General features: G+C 41.4%; 1 protein-coding gene across 2 annotated transcripts in view; it reads right to left on the reverse strand.

The window, feature by feature from the left end:
* PEPD (peptidase D) overlaps positions 1-21,270 on the reverse strand; it is a 143,398-nt gene that overhangs the window by 44,572 nt on the left and 77,556 nt on the right. For both annotated transcript variants that reach the window (XM_040075573.1, XM_040075574.1), the window contains 2 exons: positions 17,870-17,938; positions 11,127-11,204 (listed from right to left, as the gene is read on the reverse strand). In XM_040075573.1, the coding sequence (XP_039931507.1) occupies positions 11,127-11,204; positions 17,870-17,938 (147 nt within the window). The remainder of the gene's footprint in view (positions 1-11,126; positions 11,205-17,869; positions 17,939-21,270) is intronic.

Raw genomic sequence — 21,270 nt, forward strand, 5'->3', positions numbered from 1 at the left:
CAGCATACTCTGCTCCGAGTTCACAGAGTACACTATGTGCTTTACACTTCAAGCAGCAATTAAATCCTTAGGAGTTCACACACTAACAAAATCCAACCGTTTGTTTGGTTAAACACTTCCAAGGCAATTTCCAGCTTAAGGGAGCTAGGTATCAGCATTTCTATGAAATACATTTTGGAAACAGGCCAACTGATTTGGAAATAGGGTGGTTTAATAGGAGACCACAAGAATGAATTATTGTAAATGATATCACAAGGAAGAAAACAGAGCGATAAGTGACACATACTTTTTCATACTCTTGACTAGCCAAGAGTTATCAATTAAAAAAGCAACACCGGGTAAGATAACATCACAAACCCCAAGAGAGGATTGGGACAGTATAGTGTATAGACCTACCATGCTCAGGAAGAGGTTTTCTAAGAGAAGCCTTGCTTCCATCTGACATGGCAGACAAGGAACCTGTACTGGCTCCGTTGAAGCCAGGCTTGGCTCACTGGTTCAATGCCAGCTTTTTGTCATCAGCACCCACGGAGTCAAGAATAACCTTAAAATGTGTTGGAGAATACTTTTTCTGTAGGAAATTTGATTCTGGGTATTCACAAGAAATCAAGTTTTTGTTTAAGCCTCCTGTTCAAAAGAAGAGGCTGTAGCCACACAGGTCAATGCAGTTACAGCTGCATGACTACTCTCCACACAGTTGCAAGTTAGGTAACCATGTGGTCTCACACCTGTTGTGTCTTCTCAAATGTGTCTTTTCATCTTGTCTACCTTCTCCACAACTTTTTTATCATCGCTCATCTTGTACCACTGTCTCACTTCACAGGCTTTCCCAAAATATCTCAAAGATAATGGGAGGCTCAAACCTTTCTCACAGAAAATGACAAGATCGCCACTAATTAAGCTTTGCTCAGATAGAAAGAGTGTGATAAAAATAAATATCTCTGTCTACACTGAATTTTGAAGGAGAGAGGATTGCCTGCCTGTATCTCTACAATTCCAACTACAAAGACTTCAGTGGTTGTAGCAAGAATACACGAAAGTTTGAGCTGGCTGAATTAAAACAGAAAAAATAAAAGAAAGTAACCAAACACAAAGGTTCACCAGGTGTGGGTGCCTGCACTGCTCAGGGTTTCCCCTCACTGTCACAGACACAGCACACTGGCTCACAGAATGAGAGCAGCAGTGTGGAGGTGGGTGCTGTACCCCTGGCAGGGAGCTGTGCCTCTGCTCTGCTGCTTCAGCCCTGATGCTGAGAAAAAACCAACAATAATGTGTGGGAGTGTCCTCTCTTACAATGATTTGTGCCAAGCAGACCTCCAGATCCGTTCCTCCTGCAGGATACAAAATCTAAATCTCACTGAATCTACCAAATGAGCTGCACATAAGAGCTGGCTCAGTAAACATTCACGTATAATAGTGAGATTGCTATTTTCATACACAAGCTAAGGAGTCCCTTGCTTACAGCATTTATCTCTTGGAGAACTATGATGAGATCCTTAAGCTTCTGCACTAAAGCAATTTCCATGATCAAATATAAGGCCTCTCTACTCCCATGCAGTTTGCATTAATGTCTTCTTAAAAAATGTTAGGTTTTCCCAGAGCAAAGAGACAAAAAATCTTCTGATTGGCTTGTTCACAGATAAATTTACCCCCAGGTGCCACTCTCAGTGCAGCTCAAGCAGGGGGAAGTTTCTGATACAGAGGTGCTGCACACAGATAACAAGTACTGGGGAACACCATGCCAGTACTGCTGGGTTGGAGGAAGGAGGTGGTTATCTGACTTGTCTTTTTGCTGACTGGATGATTTCCCTTTTTCTGCCTTTACTACCCTAATTACTATCCATTTTTAACAGACGTAGTTAGTAAGTCCCTCAACTTACTCTCTTTAGTAGAGTATTCTCTTTAGCAGAGACTGTTTGCTGAAGACAGCAGAGATGGCAGCAAACCCCAAGTTTTGGCCAGTTTCCATCCATTAGGAGCCTCCCCATTGGAAAGGCAGTATCTGGGGCATTCATGGCTGCAGCTGACTTGCTCAAACAAGGAGCTGCAGGGAAGAGAGGGGTGTATTCAGGGAGAAGCCTGTACTGGCAGCTGAGTGTTTCCCAATCAACAGGACAATAGCAAACCTCACTGGCTCCTCAGTCTCACGTGCCCAGGGTAAGAACAGCACAGTTACCTTTGCAAGTGACTAAACCTCTGCAGCTGATTAAACCAGCCCATTTCTAGACAGCTCCTGAGAAGTGGAAGGTACTGAAAGTGAATTGTAGAAGTCTGATTCTTCCAATACAGGCCATGATTCTCAGGTACTGACATGCAGAGCTACGAGCCTACTTAGTCTTTCAGCAGCTGTTTCTGGACACTCTGCCCTGTGCTGCCCAGATCAGCTGAACAGGTGAAGGGTCAGACCTCAACGATTTTACTGTAAATATTGTCAGGTTTTCTGACGTGTGTATCTGCATGCTCACACACGTGCCCATGAACACTTCCAACATCTTTCCATGATGAAAAATGGGCCAGTGTCCAATGGCACAGGTTCGCTTAGGTTTTTTGACAGCCTATTTTTTTTTTGGTTGATTCTTCAAGCAACCTCCAAATTATAAGTTCTCAAATGGAATGCAACAGATAGGAGTTTTAGGAGTTTTCTACAGAAGCCGACAACTGAATGAAAACCCCCTGAGAAGACAGTTGTTAGCCTTTCCATGGCCATGTCCAAAAGGTCAAGCCAAGTGCACAGCAGTAAAGGTAGCAACTAGTATTTCCAAAAAGGAGGCTGCCTGCTCCCCAGCCAAGCATGTCAGTTCACCTGTAAGAACATTTCTTTGCTACTCGAAAGAAACACCCACTCTCCACAGCAGCACCTGAAGTGGAAGTACAGCACTGAATTGTGCAACTGCAGTCAGAAATATCCTGCCCTGAACAGCTCATGAGCTCAGCCCTGGTGTGGAGCAGCACCACACCAGCAGGACTCCTGAGGCTCTGCCAGCCTGTGCCTCTGCCCTGCCGGGGGGAAAGAGAGAGTCTCTGCACAGACACAGGAGCAGAGCTAACACTGACATGAGTAAAGGACTGGGAATTACATCTGGTTCAAGGGCAGCACACGGAATTGTGTTGGGGACTAACTGTACCTCCTCTCTGAGCCATGTGGTGGTTTAAAAGCCAGGCAGACTCCCACTGAAGTTGTATTTTGACCTGTCCAACTGAGTTCCCACACCAGTGAGAAAGATTTTGCTACTGAGTTCTATCCAACACAAGCAACATCCATCAAGAGTACTTCTATCACGTTTCATGTATATTTGTGTTAAAGACCACCACAAAAAGTAGATTACAAGTCCAACAGCAGCCAGTTTTTTTCAGAATATGCTGGGAATGCTACGCTAAAACTGTGACAGATAAAACTCACAGCTGACAATTAAAAAGACATTTCACGTACCTTATAGACAGCAAAAATTACAAGGCAGACCATAATACATCACTTTAAGGAAAGCTAAAATTTGTTACAGCAAACACATTACTAATACTTAGTGATCAGGGCTTTGGTGAAAAGGCTTATACATTTCTGACAGCAAGCAACCTCACAGCCTGAATTAACCAGTACTAACAGAACACATTCAATTACAGCAAAATTATTGTTAATTCTAGCAAATACATTTCTCTATTTTTAATCAAATTCAATTTTTCTGAATTAGCATAAAATTAATATAGTCCATAGGTACAACAAAATGAAAAATACCTACACTTGATGAAAACAGTAAATATTAATCAAACAAGGGGAATCAAGCCAAAGGAATTATTTCAGAAATGGATAGCCAGTTAATTTTGCAATCAACCAGTAAGTAGTAGCAATGTACTTTGTATTATTATTAGAAACAAAACCATTACTACCAACAAGCTGTTGCAAAATTGCAGACTGAAAAGTTAAAGTTAACCATAATTTTTGCATATTATTACAGCACTGAACTTCAAATGCATGAAAGTGCACAAGGCCAAATTAAAATACTAGTCTCACCCACATAAAATAGTAGAGCATTTACATCTGACACATTAACATCCTGAGCTCTTACAAGCAGTGCTTTCAAGAAGTAATAAATACAGTATTTTGTACCGTAGGATAGATGGTTTTAATAGCAGATACTGAAGGACTTGGGTTGGAAAAGGAAGGACTTCTACTATCTGATGGAAAGAGGTTCAGTTCCTGCTTTTTAAATGCAACATTGCCCCCACCTGGACAAATGAGTTCTGGTTCTGGGTTGATACTAGTACTGTAAAACTCGATAAAATACTGAGAATTCAAAAAAATACTTTGGAAAACAGATACAGCAAACTTTGATCATCTTTTCTGGTATACCTTTTTCAAGCTCACCTACATCTTTACTTGACTTATTGAAACGTTTCCAATACTTTCCTGAAATAAATAACAGACGCTCAGTGCTCACAGACAGTCTTACACTTACTCGTTCCTCCAAAGAAGAGAATAGTGCATTTCCTACAAATAAAACTGTATAATATTACAATAATTGTGTGGATATTGTTTCAATGCAATATGTATACAGCAGAAGCATAGTGTCTGCATATATAAAAGATAAATACACAGAGATTATACATGAATTGACAAATTTTTGATTATAGCAAACTATAAAAATCAAAGAATCAAAGAAAAGGTCAAAGAATAAAAATCAGCAAAGTAACTTTTATTTTATCTAATAGAAGGCTTAGCCATGAACAACTGAATCTGGCCAGCTCTTGCAAGAAACAACTTTCTTTTGTGATATTCTTCACAGAATAGGCTGAGTTGGAAGGGACCCAAAAGGATCACCCAGCCCAGTCCCTGGCCGTGCACAGACCCCGCAACAATTACCCTGGGCACCCCTGTCCAAAGGCTCCTGGAGCTCTGGCAGCCCTGGGGCTGTGCCCGTTCCCTGGGGAGCCTGGGCAGTGCCAGCACCCTCTGGGGGAAGCAGAACCTTTCCCTGAGATCCAACCCAACCCTCCCCTTCACACACACTGGAGTAACCAGCCACCCCAGGGAGCCTGAAAACTGTCCTTTGTCCCTTTTCAGTCATTAAAAATAAAAAACCCCAAACATTCAACATCTTCCCTCTGCTTCATCCAGGACAACCTTTTACCAGTACCTGTGCTTGCAGCCAGGAAAAACTCCCTGTGATGAACAAAGCTTCTGAAATGACAATAGGAGAGGTGCTAGAAGGACCTTTTGAGAGCACCACGGGTAAGAATAAAAAGAAAACGTCAAAAGCTACATGCAAGTGCCAAAGGGAAGGAATCCAACCCACGTTTGATAACTTCAGCAGAGCGCATACATGTAAAGGCAGCGCTCCCAGAAGGCTGGAGAGTGTTTGCTCTGGCAAGCACAGGATGTTACCAATATGAAAACTTGGGCAAAGCTCACTTCTTTCCACAGCTCTTATTTTAGTGCCCCCTGCTGTCAGATTTTTCTGATGATTTAAATTTGCACTGGGATATTAAGGAAAGAAGTAGGAACAAAAATATGCCTCAGAGTTCAGCTATTCAGATAAAGGCCTTTTGCAATACTGACCGTTTTCCATAACCCCAGCTCTATCATTTGACTCAGCAATAATCACGCTTGTTAATATAGCCAAGACACATTTAAATCATTTCACATTGTGCAAAGATTGTACTTCTATGACAGATGTGTTTGGTTTTGTGACATTAATGAAGCTTTCTGGTACGTGAGCGCAATAGAACTATTTCCAGGTAAAACTTATTTTACTGTCATCCACAGCAGTGATGGCACATCATGGGAACAGCAGTGAGAGAAATCTGTTTCACCAAGGATACTGCACTCTGCCCAATGCTGCCGCTGAAATCAATAAATTATTTCAATGTAATAAGTAATCAATAATCAATTATGTGAGTGTTAAAAGAAGCGGTCAAATGAAATGAAAGACATCATCCCATCGGATAATCCAACCTGCTTCTATTTAAACTTCTAAAAGCTACTTTTGTTTTATAAATAATAGATAGTCCCATTGTGAATACAAGGTTAATGCATTCTCTCTTAGGTTTGCTGCACTTCCAAGCAGTTGATGCTGGCTGTACTCTCCTTATTTATGTTTTCACCCAAGCCCCCTTAATAAACTCCACTCTGGCCCTGGCTCCAGCGAGGAGCAGGGTCCCCCTTCCAGCAGCCCCTGGCCCAGGTGAGTGCCTGTGCTCCTTGGGTGTCGAGCAGCCCCTGTGCAGCCTCAGGGTCTGCTGTTCATTAACACTGTTACTTAGGAGGGTATTTCAGAATGTTAAAAATGCTTTTTTTGCAGCAGCAAAGACAATTATTTTCATTGTTTTGCAAAGCCAAAATGCACCTACTAACCCCCAAAAATGTTATTAAATGCTTGAGGGTCAGTGAACCTGCCAATGAGAGTTGTTTACAAAGTGCTGAATTTTCACTGAGGTACATTTGTCAGATGCCATAAAAACACCAAGACCTGCAACTCACGTCACCTGCAGAAAAGCACCTCAGGTAAAAGCTCTGTATCCATTTCAGTTACATTTGGGAGCAGGCTGATTTTCTTACATTTCTATTATTTAAGTGTAAGCCTCATCACGAAGAATCAACCTATATTTTAGGAGCATTTTCTATTTACCAAACATTGCAGGAGCCCTGTTGATCAACTGCAACAGAACAATCAACTCGTGCCATGCGTTCGGCACCGGCAATGCAGGAACCCACAAAGTCAGGCTGCAGGAGCCACCAGGCTGCAAATCCAGTGCAATAAACTACAACTTTACTCAAAAACTTCTCAAATCAAAACATTAAATCTACACTACAGGTTCACATCTCTGGTGGTTTCTAGAACAAACCAGCAGACCGTAAAGGTGAGCAGAGACGTTTGCCTTGCCCCAGGCTTCCTCTGCTGCACGTGGCTTTGATGTTCAGTGCTCTCCCTTCCCCTCTCTCCCCAGCCATGGTGTGACTCCACACTGCAGCACGGGCAGGGCAAGGGCAGCAGGCAGGAAGGAGGACCCAAGGCAATTTGCTTCCCGTATTTTCAGGGAAGCTTTCATTTTCCAGATGGCAGATGCTGATTTGTTGAGACAACGCTTTCCACAGAAGCACACTGGCTCTTACTGAACTTGTTCTGGGTGCTGTTTCCCAGGGTCAAGTCGTAACTTCCAGCCAAAGTCAGAGGTCAGTTTAGGAGAGCTGAAACCAGAATTTTCACCTCCTACAAGGGCCCTCTAACAGTTGAACCAATTTCTTTTCTGCAGCGTGAACAAAAACTGCTCATGAGACACGTGCCCAGAAGAATGACCCACGTGGGGGCTGCCATTCGATGAGCAGGAGTTCCAGGTGCACATTTGCTCTTGATTTGTGCCTAAACGACTCAGGTCTCTACTCCTTCAATTTATCTGGGTTACTGTCTTCTTGAGTAGCAGCTTTTAATTTCATTCTACTCCTCACCAAACTCTGATAGACCTTTGGTTTTCCAAAACGCTGGAAGCCTCTCGTGTGCAAAGGCAGGAGATTGCAAACTACAACAAGTACTTTAGCTTCTGACTGCACTTTCCTGACTGCCAGATGCGGTTACAGTCTCAGTACAGAAACAGAAGGGGTCTGGGCATCCCGTTAGTAATGTGATACCAGGAGAGGATGCACTGAATCTCTGTCCAGGGCTCAGTCCCAATCCAAGCTGTCAGCTCTAAGGTGACAGAAGAAAATCAGTATTTGTGAACAGCCTGGCCATACATCATCACTGCAAGCTGTGATTTGCAACATTCCAAGGAGAAGATTTTATTTATAGTTAATACTGAGTAAAAGGGCCAAGTGCCTATGATGGTGACTCAGCCTACCCGTTTATCTGGACGGCCTTTCTGACCACAGAGACAACAGACACTTGCTTAGGGAAAGTGCTTGGTTTAGAGCAAAGTGGTAATTTCAACGCTCACCACAGAATGCTGTTGTACATGAATGATTTACACAAACACTGACATGCTGCTATTGCAATACTTGCTTTTAATATCCATTCCAATTAAATATCTGTATCCTGAACACCTCAACTTCCCTAAAAATACTGATTTCTTTCTCTGTCAATCACAGTGCTTTGTGTTAGATAGCTACTTCAATATTAAACAGGTTGAAAAGGATAGCCCTGCTCAGCAAAACAGTGTGTATTAACAAGAAGTGTCAAAAATTCCCTTGATAGTCCTTTGTTTTGCACTGGGATCTTTTAGTGCAGAAGAAGTACCTATAAAAAGCATGGATTATGATGCAGTATCAGAGATGCAATTCCATACCAGTTTTTCACAGATGCAATAAACCATTTGATATAGGTTAATTTTTAAAAAAGAACATCATAAAGCCAGGCTTTTCTAAACCTGCCACAGGTTTGACAAAGAAGTCAAAATAACAGCCTTAAAAACAGATATAAAAATGCAATATCACCTATATTTTGGCCTACGATCTTCTTTTGATACAACTAAATCCTTGTCACTCATACTTTTAAAAGAGCAGACAATGCATACACTCAAGCATTTCACAGAAGTAAAGCCACAGTCTTCCAAATGTATTTTTTCTAATATTCAGGTGCTTAGCTGACTTATTTATGATACTTACTGCACTGCACTGCTTTGTACATAAAAGAACTGAGCAGCACATTTCTGCAAAACCCATGTTATTTATATCCACTAAGTAATGTTAAGAAAAAGACGTGAAGTTCTACTGAATAATTTATTAAAAATCATACCAAATACCCAGTCTTCCAATCCTATTACATACAACTCTATGAATAGTTAAATTAATGTTATGCCAAAACGCTGGCAGAAACAGAAATAACCCTTAAAATACTCTTACCTCTTTTTCACCAAAAAGAAAGTCTATTTTTTCCCCATGCTCAGGGCTTCCTAAGACTATCCAACAGAGGGCTCTCCACAGCTTTTAAAAAGCTTAATTGAAAGCCAATACACAAATGCTAATATACACGGAGAAATCAGCACACTGTCATTTTAATGCCTCCTCTGCATGCACACACACAAACACACACACCCTTCTACACCCAACTCAGACATTTGTAAAGTCACACAGTGAAACCATTCAGGCAGTGCCTTGGCAGAATTTGTATGCTGCTCATGTATGCTACACCTCAAGACTTTTTCTGAAACACTATTCTTAACTGTGGAAAATGAGTGAGTTTTTAAATTGTCTTTACAGAAATTAAATCACTTTTTCTTCTTACTTTTTTATTCTCCCTTGAGAATAAAATCAACACTAAGAAGCCAGTGTGGAGCAGAGTCTGCTGCTGAGTATGAGCCAGTGGGAAAGGCTGGAGCCTGGCAGGAGTTTGTGCATCTGGGGCACCCTTTGCTGACACCACCTGCACCTGAGAACATCTTCTCAGCAGGAGCACGGTGCCACCACACCATTTCAGCAGGAGGTTATTGCAGACTCTGTTAAACCTTGCTCTCTCTGCTGAGGCAGGGGTGCTGCTCAGCGGTTTGGAAACGCTGAAGTGATCGATGTATTTGGGAGGTTATGGTTTCCTGACACCCAGACACCTGAGGCTGATAAAACCCAAATGTATTTTAAAGACTTTTCCAGTACGGCAGATAATAGGAGTTTGCAAAGAGTCTTGTATGAGCTCTTGTGGTTTAGCAAGGACTACAGCCATCCCCTAAACTGTCCTTGGAGACTGTGAGTGAAAAATTCCTGCACATACCCTTCACCCTGAGGTCTCCCTCACCATTTAAAGACCTTTAGTTTTAAATATGGGATATCATCATGCACTGTGGCCTGTCTTCTCTCAGAAACGTATGCTGAGATTTCCTGTATGCCACACACCTTCTTTTTTAAACTGAATGACACAGCTGACACACTTTTATGTAGGTATGTCCTTCCTGATGAAAAAATGCTCATAGTGTATTATCTACACAGACACAACATAATCATAAATCAAAACTATTGCCTTGCAATAAATTAACTTTAGTACTTGATGGGTTTAGTAAGCTACTAACCACAGATGAAGATAATAAACTATTGTACAAGAAGCTTTTTAAAAAGATTTTAAACATTGTAATGAAATTATCCATCTGTAATTCCAGAAGTTCACTGTGCAGCACCTGAAGATGTGCCTGGAACTTTAGCCAACAAGAAATGTTTTTTAACTTCTGAGATTCAATTTGTTTTCCATAATAGGTTTTGAGCTTATCGATGATAATACTAATTTTCTTTTCTTCATACATTTACATTCCACTGTGAAAATACACACCTACACTCTTCCTGCACAGGCTACAAAGGTAATCCAATACGATTCCTCCACTGAATGTCAGGGATTAACTTCTCCAAAACTAGTTTTGCATTTTTGTAACAAAGGCTTTTTGACCCATGTCTTTGGAGGTGAAGTATGAAAGTTGTGATCTGATATATTAAACATCAGACAAATAGGTCTCTCAATTTCTGGGAATGTATTTGGTGCTTCCATTCACTCTGCTTTCACCTGCAATGATACTGCAAAGCATGTGGACATGTAGTACACATAGAGAAAACTTTACGGCCATTGCAGCTGTATTACACATCACTAAATTCGAAGCGAATCTTCACAGGAAGTTTTTGGCACAGCACAGAACTACAAACACCATTCCCTGACCTGAACCGAGTTTGATCTCTTCACACATTCTAATCTCTACTTTCTTGTCAGGTGCTTGCGTGCACATAGGCATTTGTAAGATCTAATCCATTCTGCAGTTTGATGCAGTTCTCTAAAAGTAGCCAACACTCTCATGATCCTCGACCCCACCACCAGAGCTGAGGTTTGGATCTGAGGTTCAGATCTGAGGTCCAAGAGCAAACTCAAATGACAAGATTTGCAACTGCTCTTGTACTTAGAATACGGCCATTTCTTAAACTAAATTCTAAGTGCCTCTGGTGCAGAAGTGTTTGAAACAATATCTCCTTATCCCTTTCAACCGGAGACTCAGGCATACAGGACCTTTGGAAGAAACCAGAATGATTTGGTCTGCAAAGCTATCTCCTATTTTAAAGATTTAGACTTTTAATCGGTATGCAGTCATCCTTTTTCTAAGAGTACATACAATTCCTGTATGGAAACAGCAGTAGTGAACCAAAAATGTCAAACAAACTCTAACCTTTTACTTACCATAAGTCTCCATCTTCAATAGTTTTATCATTTGGGGCTCCAGCATGGCCGTAGTGCAAAACAGACGAGTTCTCCCCACTGAGGGGCAAAAAAGAAAATTAGCACAATTAGTGGAAGAAGAAACATTAACACACACATTCACACGACAAGAAGGAACACTGTAAGCATCAGTGCATTCACATGAAAAGCAGCCTGTGAGAGCTGTCACAATCCCTGCCCTGGTGTGGGCTGCAATAGCTACCCCACCCCTTGTGCAGCAGAGATGGGCATGGCACAGGAATTCTGCTACTCTGGCTGTAAGACAGGACCTTGCTGCAGAAGGAACTCAGTTCACATGAATATTTCCTGTGTCCATGACAGTGTAAAGGAGAGAATTACACACAAGTCGTTTTTCAATTTACACCCATTTATTATTTTCTGGTGGTGGTTTTTTGTTTGCTTGTTTGTTTTGCTTATTTTTAATTACTTAGTGCTATTTTTCCCTATTTGAAGTTAAGTAGTCTGAGGCATAAAACAAGCTAACTCCCACTGGAGTAAAATCTGACATTTGAAACACTCTAGGAACCACCGGCGCTGGAAAAATTGAATTGTTTGAGGGAACAGCTCCAGTTTCCCTCTGGCATGGCTACAGGTGGTCTCTGCTGGAGGGGGATGCACTGCTTGGGGAACATTCACAGCCTGCAATGCCAGCAGGAGAAACGATGAAAACTGTCACTCTTTTCTTACCTGCTGTTGAAAAATCACATTGCAAAGAAAAGATTTTTATTCCTGGAAACCTTTCAGAGTAAACTGCTGATTCACAAGAATAAAACAGATCCAGAGAAGGATGGATACTTGTTCTGTTGTTCTAAAGTTCCATGATCCACTAAGTGACCTACAATTGGCCTTGGCACCCTCTCTTGCCTACTGATATTCCGCTGGGTCTATAAAATGTCAGTTAAAAGGCTGATAAAGATCTCAAGCTCTACCTATTTTTCTTTTACTGTTTGCTTCAGATAGATGTTCTCGCTTTTTCTCTTCAAAAGGCTGGAAGAATTACATCACATCCTAAAATACACACGTTGGGACAGGGTTACTGCAGCTTCTCTCCGACCCCTCCAGCTCACTCGCCAGCCTGTACCTCGGCTTTCATCAAAACCTTTCATTGGTCACCCTGCTCAAATTTGGTTCTTTCAAGCTGTGATGCTGCAACAGCTTTGTATCTTGTATGACAGGGATCTGAGGCTCAATTTCAATCAATCTTCTGTGGTATCTGGAGTAAATCTGACATCTGACATACTTCTCATATTAGACTTCTGATGTGTGCAATTACAAAAACAGTGAGCATGCACTGTATTCAAAAAGAGATTACCTATAAGATACATGAAGTGCTTGTGATATTAGATATTTAACAGATGATCAGTCATTCAGATAATTTCATAAACAATGATTATGGAGTAGAAAGTAGTAAGTTTCTGTGGGCTTTCAATCTAAATGGCTGGACTGTGTCCCTTGGAAGTATTTAAAAAGACATGTACCTGTGGCACTTGGGGACATAGTTTAGCAGAACTTGGCACTGCTGGGTCCATGGACAGACAGGGTGATCTCAGAGGGCTTTTACAGTCTGAATAATTCTACATTGAATTTTTGCAAACTTAAGTATTTAGTGTTAACTATTTTTAAGCATACAAGAATCACTATGTAATAAGACAGCAAAAGGTGATATTTCAGAATCTCGAGGATGATTTTCTGAAACAAACGTACTTCATAAAATTATACACACTTCAAACAGAAATATTAGAGAAGTTAAAAGTTGTTAAATCAAGAGTTAAAAACCCTCACAGAACTAAAGCTGCAACACATTCATTTGGTGATGCTGGTCCAATGGCTTAAGCACAGTTTCACAACTGGCTGGAAGCTGGACTTGAGAACCTCTGCTGCTGTGCAGAGAGCCAAAAACGGACCTAGAAAGCCTGTATACAAGATGAAGACAGACATCAGCTTCTTTCTGAGATGTTCTGTCTCCTGGGCATTGTTGGAATATTTTCCACACCAGGACACTTTCAAAAATTAGTTTGCTCTATCTGAAGAAAAGATCTGCCATAGGGCAATGGAGTGCAATCAAGAGAAAAGGCCTCCTGTGCCAGGCACCGGTGTGCAGCGGGAGCCGCTCCCAGCCTGAGCTCTCACGTCAGGTGACAGAGGTGCAGACTGCTCCCACCCCTACACTGCAGCAGCACTTCCTGCCTCCAGAACTGCTTCCCAGGTGGAGGGAGAAAATTCTGTGAGGATGGCATGCGGAAGCAACTGGAATGACCTCGCATGACATTGTTTGGGGTTTAAGGAAAAACAGAAGAAATAACAAAAAACCACCAACAGCTAGCGTGCACATACATTCTCCACAGCAGTTTGTTGGGATTTTAGCTGCAGTTACTACTCCTTATCTCCCTTCAAAACTGGGGATAAAGTAGGAGAAGTAAACAGCACATGCATATATTTATGGTCAAATTTCAAAAAATTATCATGAACCTTAAGGGCACGACTCCATGCTTATGTATTTGCAGACAGCTCGTTTACTTATCAAGATATGCTGGCACCCTCAACGACAAACACCATACCAGTGCATAAATAACTCATATCCTCATATTTGACAACTGCACAAATGCTTTCAACAAAACACATTGCAAATACAAAGATGAGGGGCTACTTTTACACATTTTAATGTAAAGGTTTTAGTTTACAAAATATTTCTGTTAGGCTCAGCAGCAGCTGTGATGGGAGCTGCATGAAGGATGTGTTTTTCAGCACCGTTGGTGAAGCGTTAAGCAGGCACAATCTTTGTTGGCATTGGAGGCTCCTGATCTGTCAGGCACATCTTGGCTCTGTCACACACAGAGGATCACAGCACAGAGAGCACAGTTGGTGCTGGAGACCAGATCTGCACACCATGTGCACTTCAGGGCTTTGGCTGCTGGGATTCATTGGTGTGAGAAGGTCTGCTCCCCTGGGACTGATACCCTGGGCTCAACACACATCAGCAACCATGCCAGAGCTGACCTGCTCCTGAAAGCTCTCCCAGCAGCTTTTCATCCAGAACAAATCCAGCACACGCACTGCAGGACTGATCCCTGGCTCTGAGCAGGCCCTGCAGCTGAGGATGAGTGGGAGAGTTTGACTCAGAAATGCACTACTGACCCAAATTAAGACAACAATATGGAAATCTCCAGCAGGTTCCTGCTAAGAGGTGCATGTCCCATCCCCCTGCAGGGTGCATCCTTACCACTCTCCTGAGACGAGGGCAGGAAGATGTTTCTGGAGCATTGCTACAGAAATTATGTGCACCCAACAAGGTAAATGCTACAGTTAGCCAGAAAATGTTTACACTGATTCAGCAAGCCTTTCAAGGGGGCTTTAAAACAATTTAAACAAAACCCCTCAGGTACTGGCAAAGCAAATCAGCCTTCACATAGAAGCTGCTTCTTTCTTTTCCAAGAGGCAACAGTTGCAAGGTCGAGCACTAGGACCCCAAGCCACGGTTTGAGATGAAGTGCTGCGGGGAGGATCACTGGCATCGCCGCCTTCTTTTCCGTCAGCACTTCTGAAAATCACCACACGCGAGGATGCCAATGCTCACCTCCAGGCAGCCAACCTGTAAAACCCTCCAAGAAGTTTCTGTGTATCCGTTTAATAACTTGTTTCTAAGTAGTGTTGAAGACACGTTTGTTACAGAACGAACTGCACGAAGCATCAGAAGAGCTACAAATTAACACCACTGAGAATGCAAACTGCAATTAGAGATTCTGATTACTAGCAAAGGAAAACAATCCCCCAAGATGCATTTTAGATCAGAAAGCACCCTGAAAACAGATTATTAGAAGAGGAGAGATGTCAGCAATATTTTAATAGGGCTATGCTGAGCATCAAGCACTACAAAAAGTGTAGCTAGTAGCTCTATATTTAGAACATCTAAAGATAAAACAAAAGACCATTGACTGAAACTGGAACCTATTTCCATCATGACTTACATCATCACAGATTCAACCCAGAAGAAAGCATTAACCCTTCTTGCTACTTTTTTATCTCAGGCATGAAATCTCAAAAAGTTGTACTGAAGTGAAAGAAAAGCAGATTCAGTAAGTATCCTAATCTGGTCCAAAAAGCTTTGCTTATGGTGACCCTCAGATAGAAGAAGACATTTCACTGCACAGTGCTATTCTTAATAACTGATAGTATCTGATGAGAGCAGTCATCTGCCCAGAGACAGAGTCAAGAAGATCTGAACCTAAGACGAGAGAGTAACAAGCAGGAGCTGATGGTTTCCGTGGTGGTTCCAGAGAAACCAATGCCTCCACCAACACCTAACTCCAGCTCTGTACCTGCTTCCCAGCGGATGCCATCCACCCTAGAATCACCAGGACACTGGGAATGGAATACCTTCACTTTCCCATCTGTAAAAATGGTTCCTTGGTACCCTAAGGCGCTGCAGTGAATCATTCATTAGCATCTGGACACTACCTGGAAGCAGCACTTTGCAGATGAGTGTGAAATACATCCAAGCATGCTTAACAAATGCTTCCATTCTCCTCTCAGGACACTCAGTGATGTCTGCACTTTAAACCATTCCCCAGCCGACAGCATTTGAAGGTGTCACTAACTACAGGACTAATCTCGAAAGGTAACACCCTGTCACACTCATCAGCGTGTGTTGTTATTCTCATAATAACAATGAACACATTAAGCATTTTTGGTCCCACCAAACAGTCATTTAGCATCTCCTCAAGAATATAACACAGCACAGGGACAGCAATAAGTAAATGTACCCATCACATGACAAGTGATTTATTTCTGTACTGAAATATCATATTGATTACTCCTGCTTTCCAGTTTAATGAGCATATTTTTGAAAGAATTTGAATAACAAACTTGGGTTTTATTTCAAAGGATTACTCTTTTCTATGAAAAATACTATCAGGTCTGTAATCTAAAAAGGAAAGATCCTGTCAAAATATGCCCATTTTAAGTGTTCGGGAAAATACAAAATTCAGCATGAATAGAATAAAACATTCAAAAATCCTAATTGCAAAAGCTATTTTTAGCTGTAAATGTAGTTAAGTGAAATATTTACAATGCATGACATTTTCACAGTATTAAAAAAGTCTATTATTTTTGTCATTATTATGTTAATTGAATTCATTCATTTATTAGGAGCTGGCTTAAAACTGTTAATATTATTCATTCTTACTCCATCACTCATAGTCAGAACATAGAATACAAAAACCTTTGTCTGTAAATTACTATCTCATGTAATTTTTTTTTTTTAAATACAAGTTTGCCTGCACTTTCAATTCTAGTGGTAGGATACAATGCCAGCTCCTAATGACATGAGTCACAATGTTGTTTGGATCTTGCATTCCAAGGACAGCCCTTCTCTATGCTTTAAATCCTCCAATAGTTCAGAGCAGCTCTGATACCAGCCCCATGCCCTGCAGAGCACGACAGGATGCACAGGGAGCTCCTGGCAGCACCCAACACTGTTGGCTCTTTCCTCCTCCAGGGCTCTTCAAGACACCTAATGCAGCCCCTGGGTTCTTCAGTCCTGCTCCCACAGGTCACAAGGATCCTCTACACAAGCATTGACTAAATTGACTAAAGGTTTAGCAAAGTGATTTGACCACCAGAACCCAAACCAGAACTTGCAGCACAGGCTCTGATCCACTGTAAGCAAATGTGAAGTCTGCAAGGCTGTGAAAAATCAACCATCACTGTCTGTGATAAAAGCTTAGAGATGGAGTCTCATTTCACCAGGATGTTAATTCTCAAGTTATACAACAGTGCTTAAACCAGGAAACTTTACAGACAATTTAGATACACAATTTGCCATAAAACTGCTCATGCTCCTGCTGCAATTTTGCATATAAATTGGAAAATTGCATTTACAAATAAGCAATTGAGTAAACTGCAGAAAGAAGGGAAGGTGCTAATTGTTCTTATTACCTCCAAAGCAATATAGCATTATTGTCATTAACATAAAAATCAACTTTTGTGAGTGTATGTGACCTCAGTGGAGGGCAAATGTTTCTAAGTAGCAGCAGAACAAGTGGAACATATACACCAACATATATGGCTCATCTAACTGTCATACATCTCTGATTAGATTAATTTCACTAAGTAAGATTAATCTCTGCATGAAGCACACAGCTGTTCTTCAGTATGTATCCCAAACTGTTCTCTTGTGCATTTCTACAACTGCAGGGAGAACTTTTATACTACTTTCCCAAACACAGTGCCCTTCAACACTAGCTGTTCAGCAAGAAGCAGAGAGAGTAAAAAATTCCAAATTCCAATGAGATTAGTTTAATTGCATCCTAATCTTTGAGACAAAGAATTTTGAGGATGATAAGAAATACTTAAGGTGTATTTCAAATAATGTATTTTTGAGCAACAGAGAACAGCTCTAAAGCCTTTCTCCAAGATGCTATTTAATAAGAAAAGCCAACTGCTGCACAAGGGCAAGCATAAACACAATCTTGGCAGCAGCAGCAGCCATTGGAAAACCTCTGGAGTGCAGCAGAATTTATTACCAAGTTATGTCTTCAGGAGACAGAGGTAGCCACTTACCTCTGTCTTTTCCAGTGAAAACAGGTCAGAACTCACTCTGGTGGCATTTACAAACACATGACGTGCCTAAAAGGATCAATTTTACCAATATCCAGAGGGAAACTGATGATAAAGATGACACAGATCAGCGTAAATCACGCTCTTACCTGCCACAGATGCAAGTGTAGGAAGTGTGGCGCATGCCACCTCGAGTGTAGCAGTAGTGCTGGAACAGGCTGCAAAGAAACAAAGGTGGTAATCAATGATTTATGCAAAATCACTCCAAGACAGGGAGAAAAACAAGTTCTGCTTGAGTACAGCTGTGTTGGTGTAAATCCCCAGCTGCCCAACAAGGCTCTCTGCCCATTTCTGCGTAGCTGAACACTCCAACTGCCCCACACACAGAGCTCAGCAGCCCTGCAGAGCCGCACGCGATTTCCAGAGAAGAGGGGCTCGAGTGCGGCTCGGTGACCTCAAATGGCAACCGCTTTCTAACAGCTCCACACCAGGAGGGAAATTACTGTTGGCAAGAGAGCTCATCTGACCAGGAAAAACAGGATGGTAACAGTTAAAATGCTGAAGCTGGTAAAGCTAAATTCTGAAGTGGAATTGAGAAAACCACTGCACTGCTGCATTTCAGGTACACCATCTCATCCATGATCCTTCTTTTCAATCCTGCAGCCCTCAATCTATGTCATGTAGATTCAGGAAAAGGGAAGTCCAACCAGCCCATCGTGGAACTTGCCAGACTGGTCAAAGCTCTTCAAAATAATTTCAGCAGAAGCCGTCTCATTTTTTACCACCTCACAGACACCTTCTGGTGGATGCTGAACTAAATATCCCCTAAGCCTGATTTGCATCTGACTGTGCCGTTCACCCTCCTCTCCACAGGCCAGCAGAGCTCTCCCTTCACAGCAAACCAGGTACTCTGTGCGTCACAGTCTGGGTCAGAACGGGCAGTCTCAGATTTTCTTGTCTGAGAAAACATAAGACTTACTCAATTTCAGACCGTGGTACCTAAATACCTCTAGGATCTTTCCCTGTCCAAAAACGGGGAAAATTTAGCACAATCTCAATCCTAAGAGCAAAAGGACCATCTGGTAACAGGAGGCCCATTTTCCTGCAGCCTATAGAGGAAAGTACAATGCAGCACTGTCTGCTTCTGTGTGTGTTTGGGACAGGGAAGGGAGAACAGCCCATGGAACTCCTCTTTCACTGCCATCCTGCTGGAGGAGCTGTTTGGCCTTGAAAAGCATTACAGTATTTTCATTTTCACTGTCAAAGTCCCCTTCACATGAGGGCAGATGTGCCCCAAGCACAATTAATATAGGATTAGGTGCTTTACGAGCTAAGCGCATATCATGGATCCTTTTATTCTTTTTGAAATATGCTCTAGTTACAATCCAACTCCCTGTAATACTGAATGAATTCCAAACCCTCATTTCTTGTAATACTGAAATCATTTCATTAACACGGAGTGATAATGGTGCTATTCAAAGAATAGAGATGTTGTGATTTTGTCCTTCTTCAGCAGCAAGCCACAGAACACGATGCAAATTCAAAAGATATTAAAGACATTACATGTTTGTAAATCTAAACTGGAATTTAAAATTACACAAAATGACAGTATTTAAAGAGAAACAAAAGAAAACAGACAAATTAATGACATATGAAAAAAGAAAATATTCAATTTAGAGACTCAATAGAGAGACACCCTGTTTACAAGATCTCTTTTCTGTTCAAAATACTGTGGTGGTTTACAAGGCAGAAAATACTAAGCTTGTTTTGGCCCATAAATGAATAATGGCAATGAGTAGGTCAAATGCCAGAGAAGGTAAGGAGAAGCTCTGACACGGTGAGAACCCAGCAGAGATATCACTAAACTGAGCTAATAAAATTTATCACCTAAACTGTCATTTTTTCTGACACAGACATTCTTTCATGGAAATGGACATTTCATATGGAAACATTTGCTTGCAGGCAAGGTTTACCCTGTAAGACATGACACTATACACAAACATTTTGCACAATAATTATACAGTTATGCATGTATAGTTACATTTTAGGAAACAACTTTTATTGTCTTTTACAGACCCTTCACCGTAAATGATTGAATAAACTATGTCCTCTACACAGCAACTTCCAGTAATCTTATAAAGAGCTTAAAAATGAAATGTAAAAATGAAATAATGAAGGCTCTAAGTATCTTTCCATCATCAGTGATGCAGGATAGCAATGTTGTTGCTTTTTTTTTTTCCATATGACAATATGTGGATCACATATTCATAGCTGCAATTAATAAGAAACTGTGCAGCCAGTAACAGTAGTCACTTCTTGCAGTACTCCCTGACCAGCAGTAAAAATCAATCAATAAATTAAGACATGTTTTGTGTAGTCCAGCTGTTGCCTGAACTTTGTTTCTGTTTTCATCAAACATCGTGGACTTCCTTTTAAGACTAAGAGACAAGAGGCTATGTGATTGAGCTGATGATGGTACAGCTTTGCCAGGTGACGAGTTTCCTGCTAGTAAAACTACTCATATCACTTTTTTGAATTTAATTTTTCAGGGTATGATTCATGCAATTGGGAAAAAATATCCAAGTTTTCCATCAGAGAAAGCCAACGTCCTTGTATAATGTGGCAGAGATAAATGAAGGATTGGATATGCCTTTGATGACAAAGGCTGGATTTTCAAAGCTACGAAGTGTATATATGGAGTTAGAGAAGGTGCCAAGACTTGTAGGTAAAGTCCCATTAACTTGCACTGAATTTAATGCAAATTCTGCCAACTAGACTTTACCACACCAAGATTTCACTGTCTACACTCTGTAAGAACCTTTATCCATAAGAGCAACATGAAAGCATAAAGTCTGAAATAGTTGGATGGAATATAATTTAATCTGGCACTCCGCATACATGGCAAATCTTGCATCCTGAACTTCTCCTGCTCTTTTTGATTGAAGGATATGTGTGTTCAGCCAGTTGCATGTTAGTGCTGGATGCTTTGCCCTGAGCTTTTAATGCAACCAACACAGGTACAGAAATGAAGCAGCTCTTTCTCTTCTCCTTGCAGGGGTTCCAAGGCTTCCTGCCATGTTTTGGGCAGTATTTCTCCAGAGGGCACGTATGGCCTCAGTGCTGTACACTGATCAACCACGGGTGCACTGGCTTGTCACATGTCACCTGTCAAATGCAGACAGCTTTGCCAGAGTTTGAGCAGTGCATTGCTTTGGACACAATTGGTTTGTTGCTGTTGCTCTGTAGAGGAACATCCTGGGTTTGGTGTGGTTTTTTCTCCCCCAAAGCCATCACTTCTTTTGACTGACAATATGCAGGGAGATAAGGCACTTTTTAAAAACTCGCTGTTTTTTCCATCAGTTTAAAAAGCCCCAGGTATCAGTCACCATCAACCTCAAGCAAATCTGACATGAGTGCAGTTCCCCTCCTTGCAAATTTGCTGAGGCACAGGACAATGTTAACCCCACTGCTGAGTCTCAACTGCCTCACTGACTGACCTGACTTGAGAGAAGAAAACTCCCCTTTCAGAAATACTGGGTTATTCACCAGC

This window comes from Hirundo rustica, chromosome 11, assembly GCF_015227805.2.
Source record: "Hirundo rustica isolate bHirRus1 chromosome 11, bHirRus1.pri.v3, whole genome shotgun sequence".
NCBI classification, from domain to species: Eukaryota; Metazoa; Chordata; class Aves; order Passeriformes; family Hirundinidae; genus Hirundo; species Hirundo rustica.